The sequence below is a fragment of the Ictidomys tridecemlineatus genome, chromosome 11 (assembly GCF_052094955.1).
Source record: "Ictidomys tridecemlineatus isolate mIctTri1 chromosome 11, mIctTri1.hap1, whole genome shotgun sequence".
Classification (NCBI taxonomy): Eukaryota; Metazoa; Chordata; class Mammalia; order Rodentia; family Sciuridae; genus Ictidomys; species Ictidomys tridecemlineatus.
The window spans coordinates 108,420,983-108,438,483 of NC_135487.1; the positions used below are offsets into that span (position 1 = coordinate 108,420,983).

The 17,501-nt window shown below is 42.2% G+C and overlaps 1 protein-coding gene across 1 annotated transcript in view; it reads right to left on the reverse strand.

Moving 5' to 3' along the window:
• Casq2 (calsequestrin 2) overlaps positions 1 to 17,501 on the reverse strand; it is a 67,511-nt gene that overhangs the window by 33,884 nt on the left and 16,126 nt on the right. Inside the window, exons 2-5 of the mRNA XM_005334915.5 lie at positions 11,442 to 11,526; positions 8,400 to 8,500; positions 6,456 to 6,567; positions 1,919 to 1,992 (exon numbers count right to left, since the gene is read on the reverse strand). Coding sequence (XP_005334972.1) covers positions 1,919 to 1,992; positions 6,456 to 6,567; positions 8,400 to 8,500; positions 11,442 to 11,526 — 372 coding nt within the window. The remainder of the gene's footprint in view (positions 1 to 1,918; positions 1,993 to 6,455; positions 6,568 to 8,399; positions 8,501 to 11,441; positions 11,527 to 17,501) is intronic.

Genomic DNA, 17,501 nt, shown 5'->3' on the forward strand with positions numbered 1-17,501 from the left:
AAGCTCTTAGCACAGAGCCAAGCACATAGCAAGTACTTCATAAGCAATAGTTGTTACTGTTTGGGTGTCGTTGCTTAAGATCTCTTCCAACTCTAAAATATGATCAAGTACTGTACACTTGCTTAGTTTAGGTAACATTACATAGAGTACAGACTTTTCTCCTGAATTGTAGGCTTAAGGACAGGGGCCACATCCACAGAGGAGGATATAAAACAGAATGTGATCTCTTTATTGTGCCCATTCCCTAATCCAGCATCTACTGGCCCTGGTTTCCCTTATTTTTTGAGAATATTTGAGCCCATCATGACATAAAGGCCCATGAGCACTGCCCACCAACTACCTTACTCCTTAGGAGCCCACTCTGATTAACTTTTATGTGAGTTTGATCTTAAATTTAGTTTGTCTTAGATTTTCTTGTTCTAGTAAATATGTTAGTTTATGGTTTTCCTTCGGGATGTGTGTGTGTGAGTGTTTTCTCTCTGTGTGATGTGTGTGTCATGTGTATGTGCATCATGTGCTGTGTGTGTTCATGCATCCTGAATCTTAAGGGCAGGTATAGGATCTTCTATTTAATGTCATGATATAGGAGAGAAGACATAGGTTTTGGGCACAGATTGTCCTAAATTGGGATCTCAGTACTACCATTAATTCTCTGAAGACTTTAGATGCTACCTAATTTTTTATATAGAGATAGATATTTTTAGTTGTAGGTGGACACAATGCCTTTATTTTATTTATTTATTTTTTATGTGGTGCTGAGGATCAAACCCAGTGCCTCACACATGCTAGGCAAGTGCTTTTCCACTGAGCTATAGCCCCAGCCCCACTACCTACTCTTTCTGAGTCTCTTTTCTCTGAGAAGTAGGAGTCTTACCTTTCAAGGTGGTTTAAAGGGTTAGAGATCATGTAGATGAAATACAGCCATCCCTCAGTACCTGATGGGGGATGGTTCTCTGGGACCTTCAAGGCCACCAAAATCTCTCGATGCTCTGGTCCCTTTGATTGAATGGCATGTTATTTGCTTATGATCTAGTAACATCTTTTGATAGTTTAACTCATCTCTAGACTACTTATAATAACTAATACGATATAAATGCTATGTAAATAGGTGTCAAACTGTATCATTTAGGAAATAATTACAAGAAAAAAGTTGACACATATTCGGTTCAAACGGGTTTCTCCCCCCCACACACACACTCAATTATTTTCTGTCTGAAGTTGGTTGAATCCTTGGATGCAGAACCCACAGATACAGAGTTGAATTTATATAAAACTTGCCAAACTCAGGAAAACACTCAATAAGTAGTGGTCATCACAGTAGTTATGAGAACCAGAGGGGAGTACTCTGATTGTAATAGACCCCAAATAAACTACCCATTGATTTAAGGTCTATGGGTCTCTGCTGTTGTTTGGCTTATAAAGTTGCATGTAACAACCAGTCAGAAAAAGCAACTGGATTATAGAAAATTACATCAATGACATCTCCTGAAGGTAACTTTCTAAAGCACCAGGGCTTCATGTGGTCAGTGTTCCTCCCCATTTAATTCCCCGCTTTAACTCAGCAGAAGAGGTCATGTGCAACCCCAGGAAGGGAGAGGAACAGGAAAAGGATGGCTAGTGCCCTGCACACTCTGGGGTCACCTGCTTCCCATTCTTCGTGCATGGGAAATTAAGGGGTGGCCCTCACCTTTCACTGGCTGGGTTTAGAAATATGCTTACATCCTCTGAATTAATCATCTTTGCATTCATCTCTCAATCAATACGAAACAAAACTTCTCACTCTTATGGAGAAAGAGGCAAAGGAAGATGGTTCAGGTTGCCAAAAAAAGAAAAAAAGAAAAAAGAAAAAGTGATAGAAAATTCAGTCTTTAATTCTTCTTGCGTTTAACCGGGGGAGGGGGGGTTCATAGGTACTCACCCCTTTGTCAAAGGTGGCAAAAAACTTGATATAAGGCTGAAAGTGTTCAGCTGCCTCTTCAAAAGCCTTGTAATCTAGGAGAGAATAAAAAAATAAAAAGAGACAAATATTTTCAAGAAGAACTGCAACTTCTATTTCTTCTTTTCAGTGCTTTGGTTGGCACCCAGGGCCTTTGTGTGCTAGGCAAGCACTCTACCACTGAGCTGCAGCCCCAACCCCACATTTCTTTTTAAATAATGTAGAGAGAGTACAAAGTCATGAGTCCTGACTGAATAATTATTTAACAGGTATTATTTAGATAGCTAGTTATTGAGTGCTATCTAAACCCATATTTTCTCCAATATGTTTGAATTGACTGGCACTCAATTGCCAAAGAAAAGGTCTCTTCACCATACTATAAAGAAGATTTTTGGATGGAAAGCAGGAAACAGGAAAGAGAGGTAAAAGTGAGATAAAAAAAAAACAAACAACATGTAAAAGTCAAAAGAAAATCCACACTTGAAGAGCTGTTAGTTATGCATTGACTAGACAGAGTACAGTTAGCTATATAAATGAGCCCTGATAAAAAGGAAATTCACCTAAGTGATGTAATCTCAATCAAAAATGTTATCACACAAAGTATTTTAAACTTCTTAAAGCAGGAGTATAGGTTTCGGTGAGTTCTAACTTTTTCCTTTTATTTTTATTATTTTTTGAAGTTTTCTTTTTTCTCCCTCCTATCATTTTTGAGAGAATTATTTAAATTTAATCAAGCCTCTGCTTGACTCTGGTCCTAAACTTGAGTCCAAACTGGTCAAAGTAGGCATGCATGCCCATGTGATGTGGGGATGCTGTGCCCTGGTACAACGAGGCAGGTACTCGGTAAAGATACCCACACTGGAGTCTTAGGTGTGTGGGTGATGGTAAGGGCAGTGGCAGTGGTTGTTCCAAATAAACTTAATAATCCTGAGACTCCCTGAGTTTATGGTTTATTCTTAACAAGATTAACTTTCTTCCATTTCATGGAATTCCATATCCTTTATCCATCAGGAGTGTAGCTTTTGATAGGATTCTGGGACCGTGCAGGATTTTTTCAGATCCTATCAAAAAAATATTTTGAGAATAATGCTGGTTTAAGGGGGGATATGAAGATGAGGGTTTTTTTTTGTTTGTTTGTTTTTTTTTTTTTTTTTTAATAAAAAGACTGATCTTAAAAGCCCCAGGGAGGGCTATGGATGCTTTAAAGAATCACGGTGCAGGGTGACAGCTGCTCTAATGGAGATGACAGCCGCATGCATAGGAGACAGGGCTGAAGATTTACAAGAACACTGGTACTGATGATACGATCAAACCCCATCCCCCACAGTAAAGGGACGTCAGGAAAGATGCCCTGCAGCCTGATAACTGGATTAGAGGTTTGGGTACAGGTGAGGGCATTTGAAGAATGAGGAGACAGATAGGGAGAACACCTTAAGAATCCCCTGTTCCCACTTCCCCAGTGTTCCCAGCGAGTCTCTCAAACTCAGACTCTGATGGAAAGGATTTACTGGTCCTGTGTCAGGAGCCTCTTCTCTTGGAGATCCAATGGGCTCTGGGATGAAGGATGGAGCTAGGTGACTCGCCAGGTTGGGGATTCAAAATGTGGTTGAACTTTTAGCACTTGTCTTCCAGAACACTGGGTCTTCTTGTGTGCAACATATTTTGGGAAACTTCTAGTTTGTTCACTAATGATGCAACGACAGCAACGAGAAGGTGTTAAGGCTTATACATAGTTCTTTCTGAGGATCTTGAGAATCTGTGACATTCGTTCACAGAAAAGCTCTGTCATATAAAGCTTTGCCTATGAGTCTGAACTGCACATCAAATGAGAAGGTGCCTCCCTGGGCATGGTGGTGCACCCCTGTAATCCCAGCAACTTGGGAGGTTGATGCAGAAGGATCTCAAGTTCAAAGCCAGCCTCAGAAATTTAACAAGGTCCTAATCAACTTAGTGAGACCCTGTCTCAAAAAAATAAAAGTAAATTAAAAAAAAGAAGGTGACTTAACATCCAAACCAATTAAACCTTCCTGTTTTAGCTTTTGGTAAAGAAGCAGGTTCAGAACCCCCCACTTGCTCTGTATCACAGTGATGCAGACTAACTCTCCAAGGAGAATCTTAAGAGTTTATCAGCAAAGACATGAATTAAAAACTAAATTGTGAACTGTACTCACTTTGGAAAAATTGTGGAGGATAATCATTGACTTTGAAAAACACTGAATCTTGCAGAGCATTTTATTGAACTTAATTAAAAATATGCCCATGTGAAACATATAATGTACTGAAAATGTTTAATGTAATAATTCCACTTAAAAAAGGAAATAAAAATGGCCTACTAGTAGTTTTATTATTTAGATTTTAAGAATGATTATAAAGACCAGGAAAATAGTATCTATAAATTCCTAAGAAAAAGCTTTATTATTATTTCAAAATATACAATATGATGTAAAAGGATTTGATTGGATTTGAAATCCGATCAGATTATCACAAGAAATATGAACATTATATTTGTCAATGAAAAGCAGAGTCATAGCTGTCAAATTGAGTGGATGCTCCGAGACTGAATTATTATTATTAATTATTAATGATCTGAACTATGACCAAAGGCAAGAAAGAATTTTCATCAGTTAAAGAAAAAGCAATGAATGCTGCCCAGTCATTGGCCACCATTTATATGTGTGAGCAAATCTCTTATCAGTGGTGACTATCAAGAATTTGAAAAGCTCTTCGCTAAAAACCTTGGTCAGGAGTTACATGCTGCTACTTCAAGCATAATGCTTGATATCAAAAGGCTTCATGCTTGGAAACAAGCTCAAGATTCTTATTCAAATTCTAAAAATGACTTTATCTGAAAAATTTTTACAGTGTGATATGGTGATGTGTTTCCTATTTTACCTTCTACCATTATTATATAAAATAAAGAAAGTAAGCTCTTTTTTTTTTTTACTAAGCCCCAATCCCTTCCAGTTTACCCTCATTCTGTGCTTTTAAGCCTTATATTTTTGGTATGCCATGACCTTGAAGTCTCAAAAGTATAACCCAGTAGTTCTAGTAACTCTAAAGTTTTGGAATTAGAATCATGGTTCCACCATCTACTGGCTGCGTGATCCTGGTTGAGTTCATGGACTCTTTATGCTCCACCCCTTCCTCATTATTAAAGTGCAGATACAGTGATAACCACCTCACCGACTTATGGTGATGATGAAATTCTCCGTAGGAAGCTCCTAGCTCAGGCCCTGGACTAGGATAGGTGTTAATTAAATGGAGCTATTAGGATTGTTAGCTCAGAGGAAGAAAGGTAGGAAAGGTGCTCCTCATGCTTAGCTTGACCTTACCAGCCACCTGAGCTCAATGGACAAGGAGAGAAACAGAGGGTGGAAACAATGAAGAGGGAATGACCGAACAGCAAATGGGAAATAGAAGGAAATTATACAAAGAGGAGAAAGTAGAAGGGGACAGGAGAAGCTTGTTGGAGCAGTCAGTGCCCAAAGTTCTGGGGTGAAATTCTCTGGCTAGCACTGTCCCTGAATGCACCCCCTTTGAGCGCTGGGAATGGAGGTTTGAATGAAGTGAGTGAGAAGAGGGTTAAGTTGGGGCATGGAAGAGAGAAAACAGGTGGGTTGTTGTTGATGAGGTGACCGAGGGTGCCAGTGGGCAGACTGAGTAAAGACACAGCTTTGCAAATAATTTCAAAATATTTGGAGGTTTCCAGAAATAGTCAGAAGCAGACCATATTTGCACCTCCTACTTGTACTAGGCTACCAAATTTTCTCATCCTTATCCCCACCCGCTCTCATTTTTCCTCTCTGCAAGGCTGAGACCCAAGGAGAAGGCTCAGTTCATTGGGTCCAGACTGCCAAAGCAATTTTTATTAAAAAAAAAAAATGCACTCAATAGTTGCCCTTCCTGCCTTTCTGGTCCCTTCCTCCTGGTCTGCCTGACTCCCACCCACCAACATCTCAACCTTGAATGGGCTGTGATGATGCTCTGCTCAGTTCCTGTGCCCACCCCAAACCTGGCCACAAAGCCTTCATAAGGAATATGCCCAAGGGTGTGGCGGCACTGGATCTGGCAGCCTGGTCATCAGCTGTGGGTTTGACCAGCAATTTCCACAGTCGGTAGCAGCTGCTAAGCCCATCCTCATCCAAATTTTCCTCTAATTCTTTCTCAGTTGACTGAGAAGCTCTCCAACTGGTGACCACAAGAACTACCAGCATCAGGGAGATGACATCCTGTGTGTCCCAATTTAGAGGAGAATCCAACTGGAAGGTGGACGGGTAGAAAAGTGGAGGAGAGGGGCTTTCTCCTTGCGGAGAGAAAGGCCAGAGATCATGGCCAGAGAACATGGCCCCACCTTAATGTTCTTCCAGCACGTGTTCCCCTGCACAGGGAAGAGGAGGGATCCTCACCACTATCCTGCCCAGAAAAGAGATGCTGAAGACGCATCCTCCATTAAGAGGATCTAACATCCTGGCTGGGAAGCTGGCCTTGAGACTCGCAGGCAGGGGTGGACGGAACTTACATTCTGAGTCTTCACTCTTGAAAAAGCCAAGGAGTTTGATCTGGTCCTCAAGGCGTTCGAAGGCCTGAACTTCCAGCTTGGTATTGATGATCTCCACTGGGTCTTCGATCACCTGAGATGCCACACACACACACAAACACACACACAATGAGATGATCGTTCTGGGGGTCCATTCTTTTCCTATTGCCATTTTTAAATATATATATATATTTAACAGTAAATTGACAAATTGTGATTGTATATATGTGTGGGGTTATGAAATGATGTTATGAATTACGGATATGATGCCAAATAATTAAATCAAGCTAATTAAAATAAGCACCACCTCATATATTGGTCTCATCCCAAAAAGTGACGAGAACATTTGAAATTTAGTGATTTTTTAAATGTACGATCTGTTACTATTTACTGTACTTGCCATGCTATGCAACGCATCTCACAGGGAAAAAAAATCTTACTCCTTCTGTCTGATCAAGGCTTGGCCCCATTTGATCATCTTCCCATTCCCTGCCCCGACTGGAGTCTCTGGCATCATTATGCTACTCTCTGCTTCTTTTTTGTTCGATTGCTTTCAGTTCCACATATAAGCAAGAACATGCAATATTTGTCTCTGGGGGTCTGGCTTCTTTCACTCAGCATAATGGTCTCCGGTTCCATCCATATGGTTGCAAATAACAAATTCTCTTTTTCTAAAGCTAGATAGTACTTTATTGTGTAGATGCACTACATTTTCTTTATCTATTCATGAATTGATGGACGCTTGGGTTCATGCCATCACTTCACTTGCCCCTTATTGATTCATGAATGGACATGTGGCCTATTTCTGGCCCAACGAGGCTCTGGGAAAGTTTGGGATTCTTAAGGGAACAATGAGAAGCCAGAGTTGGGGTTTTTCTCTCATGGATATGAATGAGGAAACATCAGCTCCTGCTTCCGGCCACCTTATAATTAACTTGAGAATAGTCAGCTGGGGACCAAGGCCAGATTCTGAAAGCAGAATTATCTGTGATTTACAGAGCTAGAACCTTGATTGGATAAAGTCTGCCCTAACTCTGACTTTCTACCTATGTTGGTCAATCACATGGCTTATTGTTTGAAGCAGGTAGAGACTCATTTGCGAAGCCCCATCCTCATTGATAAAGCTGCAGGGGCAAGGGACACCTTAGTGGTCCAGAGTTATTATTATGCTATTTCTCTCAACTTTTTCAGGGCTTATAGGTGTGAGCCAACAAGATGGCAGAGAGAGAGAACAGGTCAGAATTGAGTTGCAGACTGTGGACAGGAAGCAATAAACCATGGGATGCCATCTGGTAGACCAGGAATGATCAGTATGGACAGAGGTTCAATGGCAGGTCCTGTATCTTGCAGAATTTGTGTTCCAAAGCATTTAGCTCCACAGCTGGTATTGAAAATGTGAGTTTATCTATGAGTAAAATATTTTTATAGCTTTTGCTCCGGTTTCTCTGAGCTTATGGATCTGAGGTTGTAGTACCTCTTCTTCTGGGAGTGAGTGTGATTTTGGGGGGCTCTTGAGTGCTCCCTGCCTCTCCTTGATGCTGCTCTGAGGAAACTTGGGACAGCTCAGCCTTTTGGTCCCTCCTCTCTCTTCCAGTGACAGGTTTCCCACTCTCTCCCACAATCCCCAGCTCCTCCTCAGCAGCACTGGAGCCCAGCTGAGAGAATATCAGTGGACGTCAATGTCTACTGGTAAGAAAACCCTTGTGTTCCTACTGCATGGTCCCCATCTGTGACCCTTTGATCACTCATATACAATTTCTAGGGTGATTTAGGAGCCAGATCCCAGGAAAAGTAGTTAGCACGGGGATCGAATTGTTCCTTAGTTTTTTTTGTGAAGCCTGAGAAACCTGTCTTCTCACCACCTCCTCTGTTCTTCCTTGTGCCTTTACCTCCCTCCATGCAAGACCACTGTGCATAAATGCTCACATCCAAAAGAAACTCCACCAAGACGTCAGCTGCAAACTCGCCATCAAACTCAATTGTGCGATCCCCCTTGAGAATGTACAGGCTTCCCTCCTCGTTGAAACCTGGAAGATACAAAGAGGTCCAAGAGTAAGGTCGTTCTGATGTAGGAAGAGTCACCACATTGGCCCTGAGTGGCAGCAGGATTGGGATTAGTGGAAATAGCCTTAACCCAAGGACGGGTCCTCTCAAAACAACTCATCTAAAGGGCTCTCAAAGTGGGCATAGTTTGAAATAGCCAAGAACGAACAATTGCATCTGTATTTGAACTTAAAAGAAAAAATCTATTCTCTATCCTACCACTCTTTTTTAAAAACGAAAACCAAACCAAAAACCACTGCTGGTCCCACATCATTCTCCTTATCGGAAAAATTTAACACACTACCCACCTCGCTCCTTAGCCTAGTGTTCAAGTCCCTCTGCCCCTGTGACAACCCTATGTCTTCCACCCTCCCTTGGCTACACCCTCTCCTTTGAGACCTGCTCTCTGGCACTCATATGGTTCCCTTTGCTTCCTGCCCACATGCTGAAATGACAGGCTGTGGAAAGGAAGAGTCCCAAAGCAGGGTTCTGGACATTTAGGCTCTCCTTGCTCCCCAAGCCTGGGGTGACCTCCACGGGGCCACCCTCCACCCTGTCTTCATTAGCTCCTTCAAGTCTTAGCTTAGGACTCATTTTTTTTTTCCTGAGAACACCACTGCGATCTCACAGGGCTCATGCCATTATTGATCTTCCCTCAGCTCCATTTGCAGGTACTCACTTTAACAGGTTCTCTGAGGATAGGGTCATTGTCTTCTTGGTGTCGTAGCGATTTGCACAGAGCTATACACATTGATCGGTACTCCATAAATGCATGTGGACAGCCTGCATTTCTATTCTAACTGAAAGGCACGTCTTCCTTACTCCACTGATAGATTAAAGCAAAGACGGCTCTACGTCTTCTTTGCTACCCTCCAGTGCCCTTGGTGTACTGTTGTGTACTTCAACAAATGCTTGTTGAAAAACTGCATTTCCAGCCCCTCAGTGACGGTAAGTAGGTGAGGCTGGTATTTATTCCAATTGCAGAGCATCCCTAATTCCTTACATTAATTTTTTTCCAAATTCTCTATTAGTTGGAGAATGCTTTCTCCAAATGAGCTCTTCTGCCAAACCTCCAGGGGCAGGGAGACTGGTTTGCTGAGGAACCCTTGGCATATCAGAGAGCGTTGTTCATAAATAAAAAGGAGCAATGTGCTAGGTATCCTTGAGACTGGCAATAGCTGATCTTGAAAGGGACTACAGGGAACATCAGCCAGCGTCCTGCTGATATTGTGTTTGAAAGAATGTCCAGTAAATTTAGCTGGAAGAAAATGCTAGTGTTCTAGCAATCTACAGAGCAAGCTGGGCAAGAGTGCATAAGAATAGAACAGCAAAAGACATGAAGGGGCTTGAAAGGTCTAAGTAAACTTTTTGTCCTGAGCAGAACCAGTTACCAAAGACCAGACGGCCAATGGAAGAGTGGTCGAGGATAAAAGGGCTCATTAACAAAGTGTGACCACATCCTGTGGACCTCAAGGATCAAACAATCAGAAGAAACCTCCTGCAATTCCCCCAAGGCGAGCTTGTTTTTAAATTTTGTATTTATTATTTATATAGTTATCACAGTGCTGGGGATTAAAACCAGAGCCTTATGCATGCTAGGCAAGTGTTCTACCTCTTACTACCCCCCAGCCCTTTCTCGCTGGGCCTAGAAAACAGTTTACTTAGACAGACCAAGCCCTATCACAACTTTTGCTGTTTTTTGTTTTTGTTTTTTTTACTTACTAACTCTTGCCCATCTTGTCCTAACTGAATTTATAGATTGCTAGAATACGAGCAGTTTCTTCTAGCTAAATCTACCAATAATTCTCCCAAATGCAACATACTCATTAAAACAATGGCTAGGAGACAACTAGGACTCAGTCGGCTACCAGGGGAAGAGGCAGAATTCATAAAATTGACTTTGATTCTAGGAAAACAGTTCAATGTATTTTGCTCCTATACTCAAGGAGAAAAAAAAAACTATTCCTTAATATTTTTCCAGGGAAAGAGATATCCTAGGCATTCTTCATAAGTCATTATCATTTTCTAGGCATGAGTTCTTCCTTGTGTCTGACCTAAGTAGTTTCCCATAGTTTAAGTCTTTTCTAGAAAATAAAATAGAAAAAAAAAATTTGTTTTTTGTAATTCTCCAGGATAATGAACTTTCATGTACCTGAACCACCACTAAGCTATTTTTTTTCTTTCTGTGCTTACTACTCCAAATCCAATTAACCTTTCTTCAAAGGTCCTGTTTTATAACCTTCTGCTATTTTTTTTTAATAGCCATTCTTCACTGGTCATGCAGAAAATGCCAAATGGGCAGTACATGTGTGTGTGGCTGTTTGGAAACTAGAGGAGTTACCTATATCCTCTCTCCCTGGGATTGTAGAGTGAGAATCTTAAAGGGCACTTGCACTTAAGCATGACATATTGACACGAGAGATTATAGCTCCCACCTTGTAGTCACTTAACCGTACCTCCCCTAAATCCTCCTCCTCATCCTTGGTGATAATGTCCAGCTGGGGCTTGTCCTTAAATTTAGAAACCCCTGGGGCCCTGGAGTCACAGCCATCAATAGCATCTTTTGCTGGCTGCTTTAGCCAAGAGGCAAGAAAATAGTAGCGATGGAATAAGAGAGCTGTAGTTTTCTCCAAGAGAGGGAGGAGAAGCCTTCAGCTGTTTTAGGAGCTAGAAATAAAGGCTGGAGTCTTTAGAGTCAGCTTCTAAACCAGAAACCTTCTGTTAAACTGATAACAAAGATGCATTCAATGATTAATATGATGAGATTTAGTTTAGGCATAGATTTACATGAGGTATGCAAGATCATTTTACAGGTATTTAAAAATAGTCCAAGTTAGCATGTAAGGATAAATGCAACTATACTTTTTTTTTTTAATAGAATACACCTTTGTCTCTTCCTCGTATATCTCAAAAAATCACACTTACCCAGTTTCTTGGCAAGCTTGGCTTCTTTCTTGGCATCCACCATCACAAAGCCTATATCCTTATGTTCCAGGACCTGGGCCACAAGCTAAGGGACAAATAAGAGGATAAGTGGGCTAAGGGAAGAGAGACGGTAGAAAATACCCCAGGATAATACTTCAACATGTTGACAGGAGGGTTTTCCTCCAGACTTCTGCTATTCGGACCTATTCCAGAGCAGCGAAGGGACTCCATACTTGTCCCCAAGGAGGATGAGTCCGCAAAATGTTGAGAATCAAAGGCAGAAAATGAAAGGAACAGACCTATGATATAAGATTTCGGAGACTGTAACCACTGTCAGATACCCCTTTTGTGTCATCAAGGTAGATACATTTTGAATTGGAAGAGAGGAGAATTAGAAAGGAAACAGAGTAACTGTACCCCCATGGATATCTGTCAAGGGGCCCTGAGCCCTTCCCCAGGCAGGGGAATCATCAGCCCCAAAGATGAGGAGGTTCAGCAATGAACTAGATGGACATATGGCTGGAAACTGCTCTGGGTAGACACCAGCACAGAAGACGACACCAAGTGCAGGCCTGGCATCGAGTTAAGCTTCCTGAAACATAGAAATAAGTATTGTGGGAGACTCAGCTGACCAAGATCTAATTCTTGGCATCTAACTAAAATGGGGGTAGAATTGAGGTGAAGTTACCAGAGAGATCATGAAATACCAATACTATTTTTTTTTTTTTTGGTGTGGTGGTGTTGGGAATTGAACCCAGGATCATGCACATAGCATGACAGGCAAGTGCTGTACTACTGAGCTTCACCCTCCACCACCCCCCGCCGGTCTTGACACTACTTTTTTAAAGGTAAGCTTAAAAAAAATCATTGATTAATATGCAATTGTAAGAAATAATGCAAAGAAATCTCTCATTCATTTTGTCCAGTTTTCCCCTATAGTAAGATCTTATGAAACTGAGGTACAGTCATACAACCTGGATATGAACATGGTTACAGTGAAGATATAGAACATTTCCATCACCATAAGGACCTCTCTGTTGTCCTTCATAGTCATATCCACTGGCCCCTGCCCCATCTCCTGTTTAGCCCCTGGAAACCACTAATTAATCTGTTCTCCTCTTCTATGATTTTGTCATTTTCAAGAATGTTATGTAAATGAAATCGTGTAATACCTAAAGGGATTGTCTTCTTTCGCTCAGCGTAGTTATCTAGAGGTTCGTATGGCTGCATGTATCAACAAGTTGTTGAGGAGAAATCCGTGATGTATGGGAACATTGTGTTTAACCATTCGCCCACGGAAGCTAGTCTGCATTTTTTCCAGTTATTGACTATTATTATATCGAAGAGAGTTGATATAAATATTTGTGTAAAGGTTTTTGAGTTAAATATTAGTTTTAAGTTCTCTGGGATACATGACTAGGAGTAGATAGCCTGCGTTACATGGTGGTTTCACGTCTAGTTTTTACTGGAACTCTCAGATGGCTTTCTGGAGTGCTATTCTCATGAGCAATGCGTGAGTGATTCAGCTCCACATCCTTGGTAGCAGTTGGTGGTGTCACTATTTGTTTTATATTAGTCATTCTGATATGTGTGTAGTGATATTTCGTTGTGGTTTTAATTTGCATTTTTCTAATAGCTTATGATTTTGAACATTTTTTTCCAATATGCTTATTCACCTTATGTATGCTGTCTTGTCTGAAATACCTGATCATGTATTTTGCCCATTTTTGAATTGGGTTGTTTTTTTTTTTTGGCTTGCTTTTAGGGTTCTTAAATATTCGCTCTTTTTTTTTTCCTGATATGTGGTTTATAAATATCTTCTCCCACTTGTCTTTTTATCTTCTTCACCAGGATCTTTCACAGAAAGTCTTCAATTCTGCTGCATTTTGATCTATCCATTTTTCCACTTTTAAGTTGGGCTTTGGGCGTTCTTGTCTTCTCCGCGTATTAACCCTGGGGTGACAACTCACTCTCTATGCCCCTCCGCTCTATGACTGCTCTTTCATTTCCCGTTTCATTCCTGTGTCTTCTTTCACTGAGCCTGGCACCTCCTCCCTGGAGTTTCCTCTCCTGAGTTTCCTTAGGTCTTTCCTTACCTCTCTGTGCTTCCTTCCCTCACCTTCTCACCTGATCCCCACTCCTTTTCCTTATCTCTGGCTCCTAACCGTTCCTTTCTCTCTAAGGTTAAGGATGCATGACAGGGTGCAGAGAAGCCCTCTGAAGAGCGCCCTTCTGAAGGTGGAGGGGGGGATGGAGGGACAGACAACAAACGACATCCCTGCCCCTCATGTAGTTTTCTCTTCTGTCTTGGATTTTGGCTGGGACCCTAGAAGCTTAGTATGAAAGGGCTCAGGTCAGTCTCTTGCGGTGCCTAAACAGGTGCCTTCTTTGTAAAGTTCCTGGGCTCTTTAGGCTGCTGCATTGAATCTATCAAAGTTATTTTAATGGCTGATTTTCAATGTAAGTCACTCTGTCCTACTTAGTGCTCAACTAAAGAAATCTCAACTTAAATATTCCTTTGTCTATCATTCAAAGTCTCTAATGATGAGACTTAAAGGCCTTCTGATATGGTAGGTTTCCTGTTCCCAGAGCATGAGCCTCTGACAGTGGTTCTTAAACTTCAGTGTGCCTAGGAATCAGCTGGGGAACTGGTTAATAGGGGTTCCTGGGCCTTAGCACCAGAGAGTAAAGAACAGAGCTGGGCTGAGGTTCAGGAATTCACATTGATATCAACCACACTACCACACCCCATGATTCTGATGCATCAGATCTTCAAACCACACTTGGAAAACATTTTTAACCCTTGTTGGTTCATCCAAAAGTGATATGACATAGTGCTCTTTTATGTCACAGTATGAGTCCATGTTGGCTCTTTTGGCCTCTCTACTTTTGGTGCAGGAGAAGAGTGGTACTAATAGGAAGAATGACATCCAAGAAGGAAAATAAATTAACTCTAAGAATACAACAAGGAATTGAACTCAGACTTCCCCTAGGTCCATGCCATCCACATTTTGTTTATTTTTAGGTAAATACAAATGTGTCTCTCTTAGGCATGCAGAACATGGTCTTCTAGTTACCGTGTTGATACTTCACGTGACTTCTGAGGCTATCTGAGTAAGAGGTGCTATCTCAGATTAACTCAGTTCTGCTTTCCTGATTTCCTGGCAAACTAAGCCCAGCCAAACACTGTCCTGTGCTGTATAGATAGACAGAACAGACAATTAGAGATAGCCAGCAGGCCACATCAGCCGAGTCCTGCCCACCTCTTCCTCAGCACCCTGATGCACATACCATCCAGTGCCTCTGGTCACTCTCATCTCCCACCCTGACTAGGCCCCAAGCCTGTTCATTTGAGCTCATCACTACCATCAGCCCTTGCAGCACCCTTCTTGGGCCTGAATTCAGTGTGGCCAGAGCTGGCAGCAACTGCAAAGTGCCTTGAGACTGGGTATAGAGAGTGGCTATGGTGGAAGCCTGGGGCCATCTGGATCCCTCAGGACCAGGGTCCCCTGTTGGACTGTTTGTCTCTCACACTGGGCTTGACCTTGTCTCCACCCTGCTCCAGCCATAGGTCTCCAGCTCACCTCTTCTCTTCTCTCCTGCAATCCAGTCTCACCACACTCAGGTGACTGCCAGCCCTGGCCACACTGAATTCAGGTCCAAGAAGGGCCTTGGCTGCAAAGCTCAACTCTAGGCTCATCTTCCACCTCATTCTCTTTTCTGGAATTTCAATATCCCATCACAGGGACAGCACCTGGGTACCCAATTTGTAATTGTTAGAGTTGGGTGGAAGTCTCTTCCGAATTGTGACTCTTTCCTCCCTAGGAGAGAGACTCTGCTGTGTGCTTCTTTTATATCTTGCACAGTTTCCTGGAGACACTCAGCACACTTGTGGATAAATGGATGAGTTGAGCTGAGTGCTTCACAAGTTCAAAGGGCTTGTCAGCTAAAGGGGCAAGAAGCAATTTTTCAACAGAAACCATGACTAAGAGTTACTCTTTGAGTATGAGGAGAAGCAAAGGTACAGTCAATGTTTCCTAAATGCCCAGAAACCTGGAATACTCTCCAGTCATGATTGCAGTTTTCTTGGGTTAATTTGCAACTATTCGTCTGCTGGTTTTGTTTTTTGGCCTGTTGGTTACTTCTCAGTTTAACCTGATGGATCCAACCTAGAGAATGGGCTTGTCTACTGGTTGATAATGTGAAACACCTGGGCATTGGTACCGTGTTCAGTCCTTCCAAAAACATGAAGATTTGCTTTAACAATCCATAATTTTTTTAAGTACAAAAATAACTTTTTATAAAAAGTTCTGCATAAATAACATGCATCACAATAGTGAAGAAGGGGAGATGTTTACAGTATATCCTTACTCCCTTATATTGTATTCTGTAAGTATTTATTGCACCTCTGTAATGATGAGATCCAAGTAAATGGCATCTTTAAATGAATGCCCCATGGGTCCCAGTGGTTAATAACACAGAACTTGGCATCAGAGACCTGAATTCTTTACTTGGTCCGAAGCCTTTGCTGTGACTCCGCTGTCAATTTAGGACAATGGCAGTATCTATTTCATAGGACTGTTTTGAAGACAAACGGAGATAATGCAGGTGAAGTTCTTGACACTAATCTTGACAATGCAGTAAGTTCTCAAGGGATGCTACATTTCCTTCTAAATATTATGGCAACTGGATAAGGTTCTGGATCTTGTGCTAATTCAAAACTACCAAAGTCCAAATTATCAGAATGGAAAGAGAACCACACTCATCAATTGGGGACCCACTATGTTCCAGGGAGTTTACAAAACAAAAATGTGTAAGGTGTAAGACACATGTCAGTTGTGAGGATCTTGTGATTTAACCAGGGATGAAGGTAAGGCATGAGGTCAGAAAATAAGGGATACGGAGATAAGGAGGTCAAAGCACACAGGGTCTGGAGGGCTGTGATAAGTATTGTGGATGTGATTTCCATGCACTCAGGGTGCATCTAAAATCCCCCCAAAGGTCCTGCCTGGTTGGGCTGACCACTGCACCAGCCTTGTTGGGGGCAGGGGGCACTCTCTATCTTACTTAATACACTCTTCTGCAGCTCCTCAAAACTGGAGCTCTTTCCTGACTCTAGTCTTTGCATGGGATCACCTCATTCAGCTTTGCTCCCAAGCCCTAGGTCTGGTCACAGGCTCAGCTGCCCAAAATTCATATTAAGTCACAAAAACACACTCTGCTTTAACATACGCCCTTCACTCTTATCTAGAAGACTTCTGCACTACCACCCGGGGCCCCGCCATTTCTTCAATTCCAGCCATCCTTGAAATCCACAGAGAAGCCTCAGTTCCCCAAAAGGCATTCCCTGACTCCCATCTTCAATCGGGTGCTCTTTTTAGCCCTAACTGTGTCACCCTGGCCTTTTCCCCCTGCAGCTCTTTCTCAGATTGTAAGTACCCATTTGTTCATTGCCATGATTGCCTATCAACTGTCTATGTTGGAGCCTAGTGAGCTGCATATCTGTGTCTGTCTTTCTCTCCATGCTTTCTCTAGCACTTAGGATAGTATTGGAATGGAGCACATTAAAAAAAATAGTCATGAATGAATGAATGAAAGGGGAAGTTTCATGGAAGGGCTGAGGCCAGTAAGATCTTGAGAGAAGAATGGGTGGCTGGGCAGAGGAGAGCAGCACAGGCCTCCCAGGAAGAAGAAAGGACATAAGCAAAGGTTTGGAGATGGGACTGTGCAGGGGGCTGTAGGAGATCAGGCTGATCGACTCAGGTGGAGCAACTCAACTTCAGCAGAATATATTTGGGGGAACTGAAAGGAGTCCTGTGTTTAAGACATATTGGAAAAAGCATGAGGACCCTGAATATTAAGGACTGGGAATTCTGATTGGGGAGTTGTCTGCTTGAAAGAACCATATAACTCATTTGAAGGTGAATCTGAGGGCACAGACCAGACAGAGAGAAAGGGGAGAGGGAAGGAAGGTGGTCAGTTGGGAGGAGGATGCGAGGATCTGACCAGGAGACGGCCCTGGTCTCAGACGAAGGCAGAGGCACCAGGAGAAGTAACTGG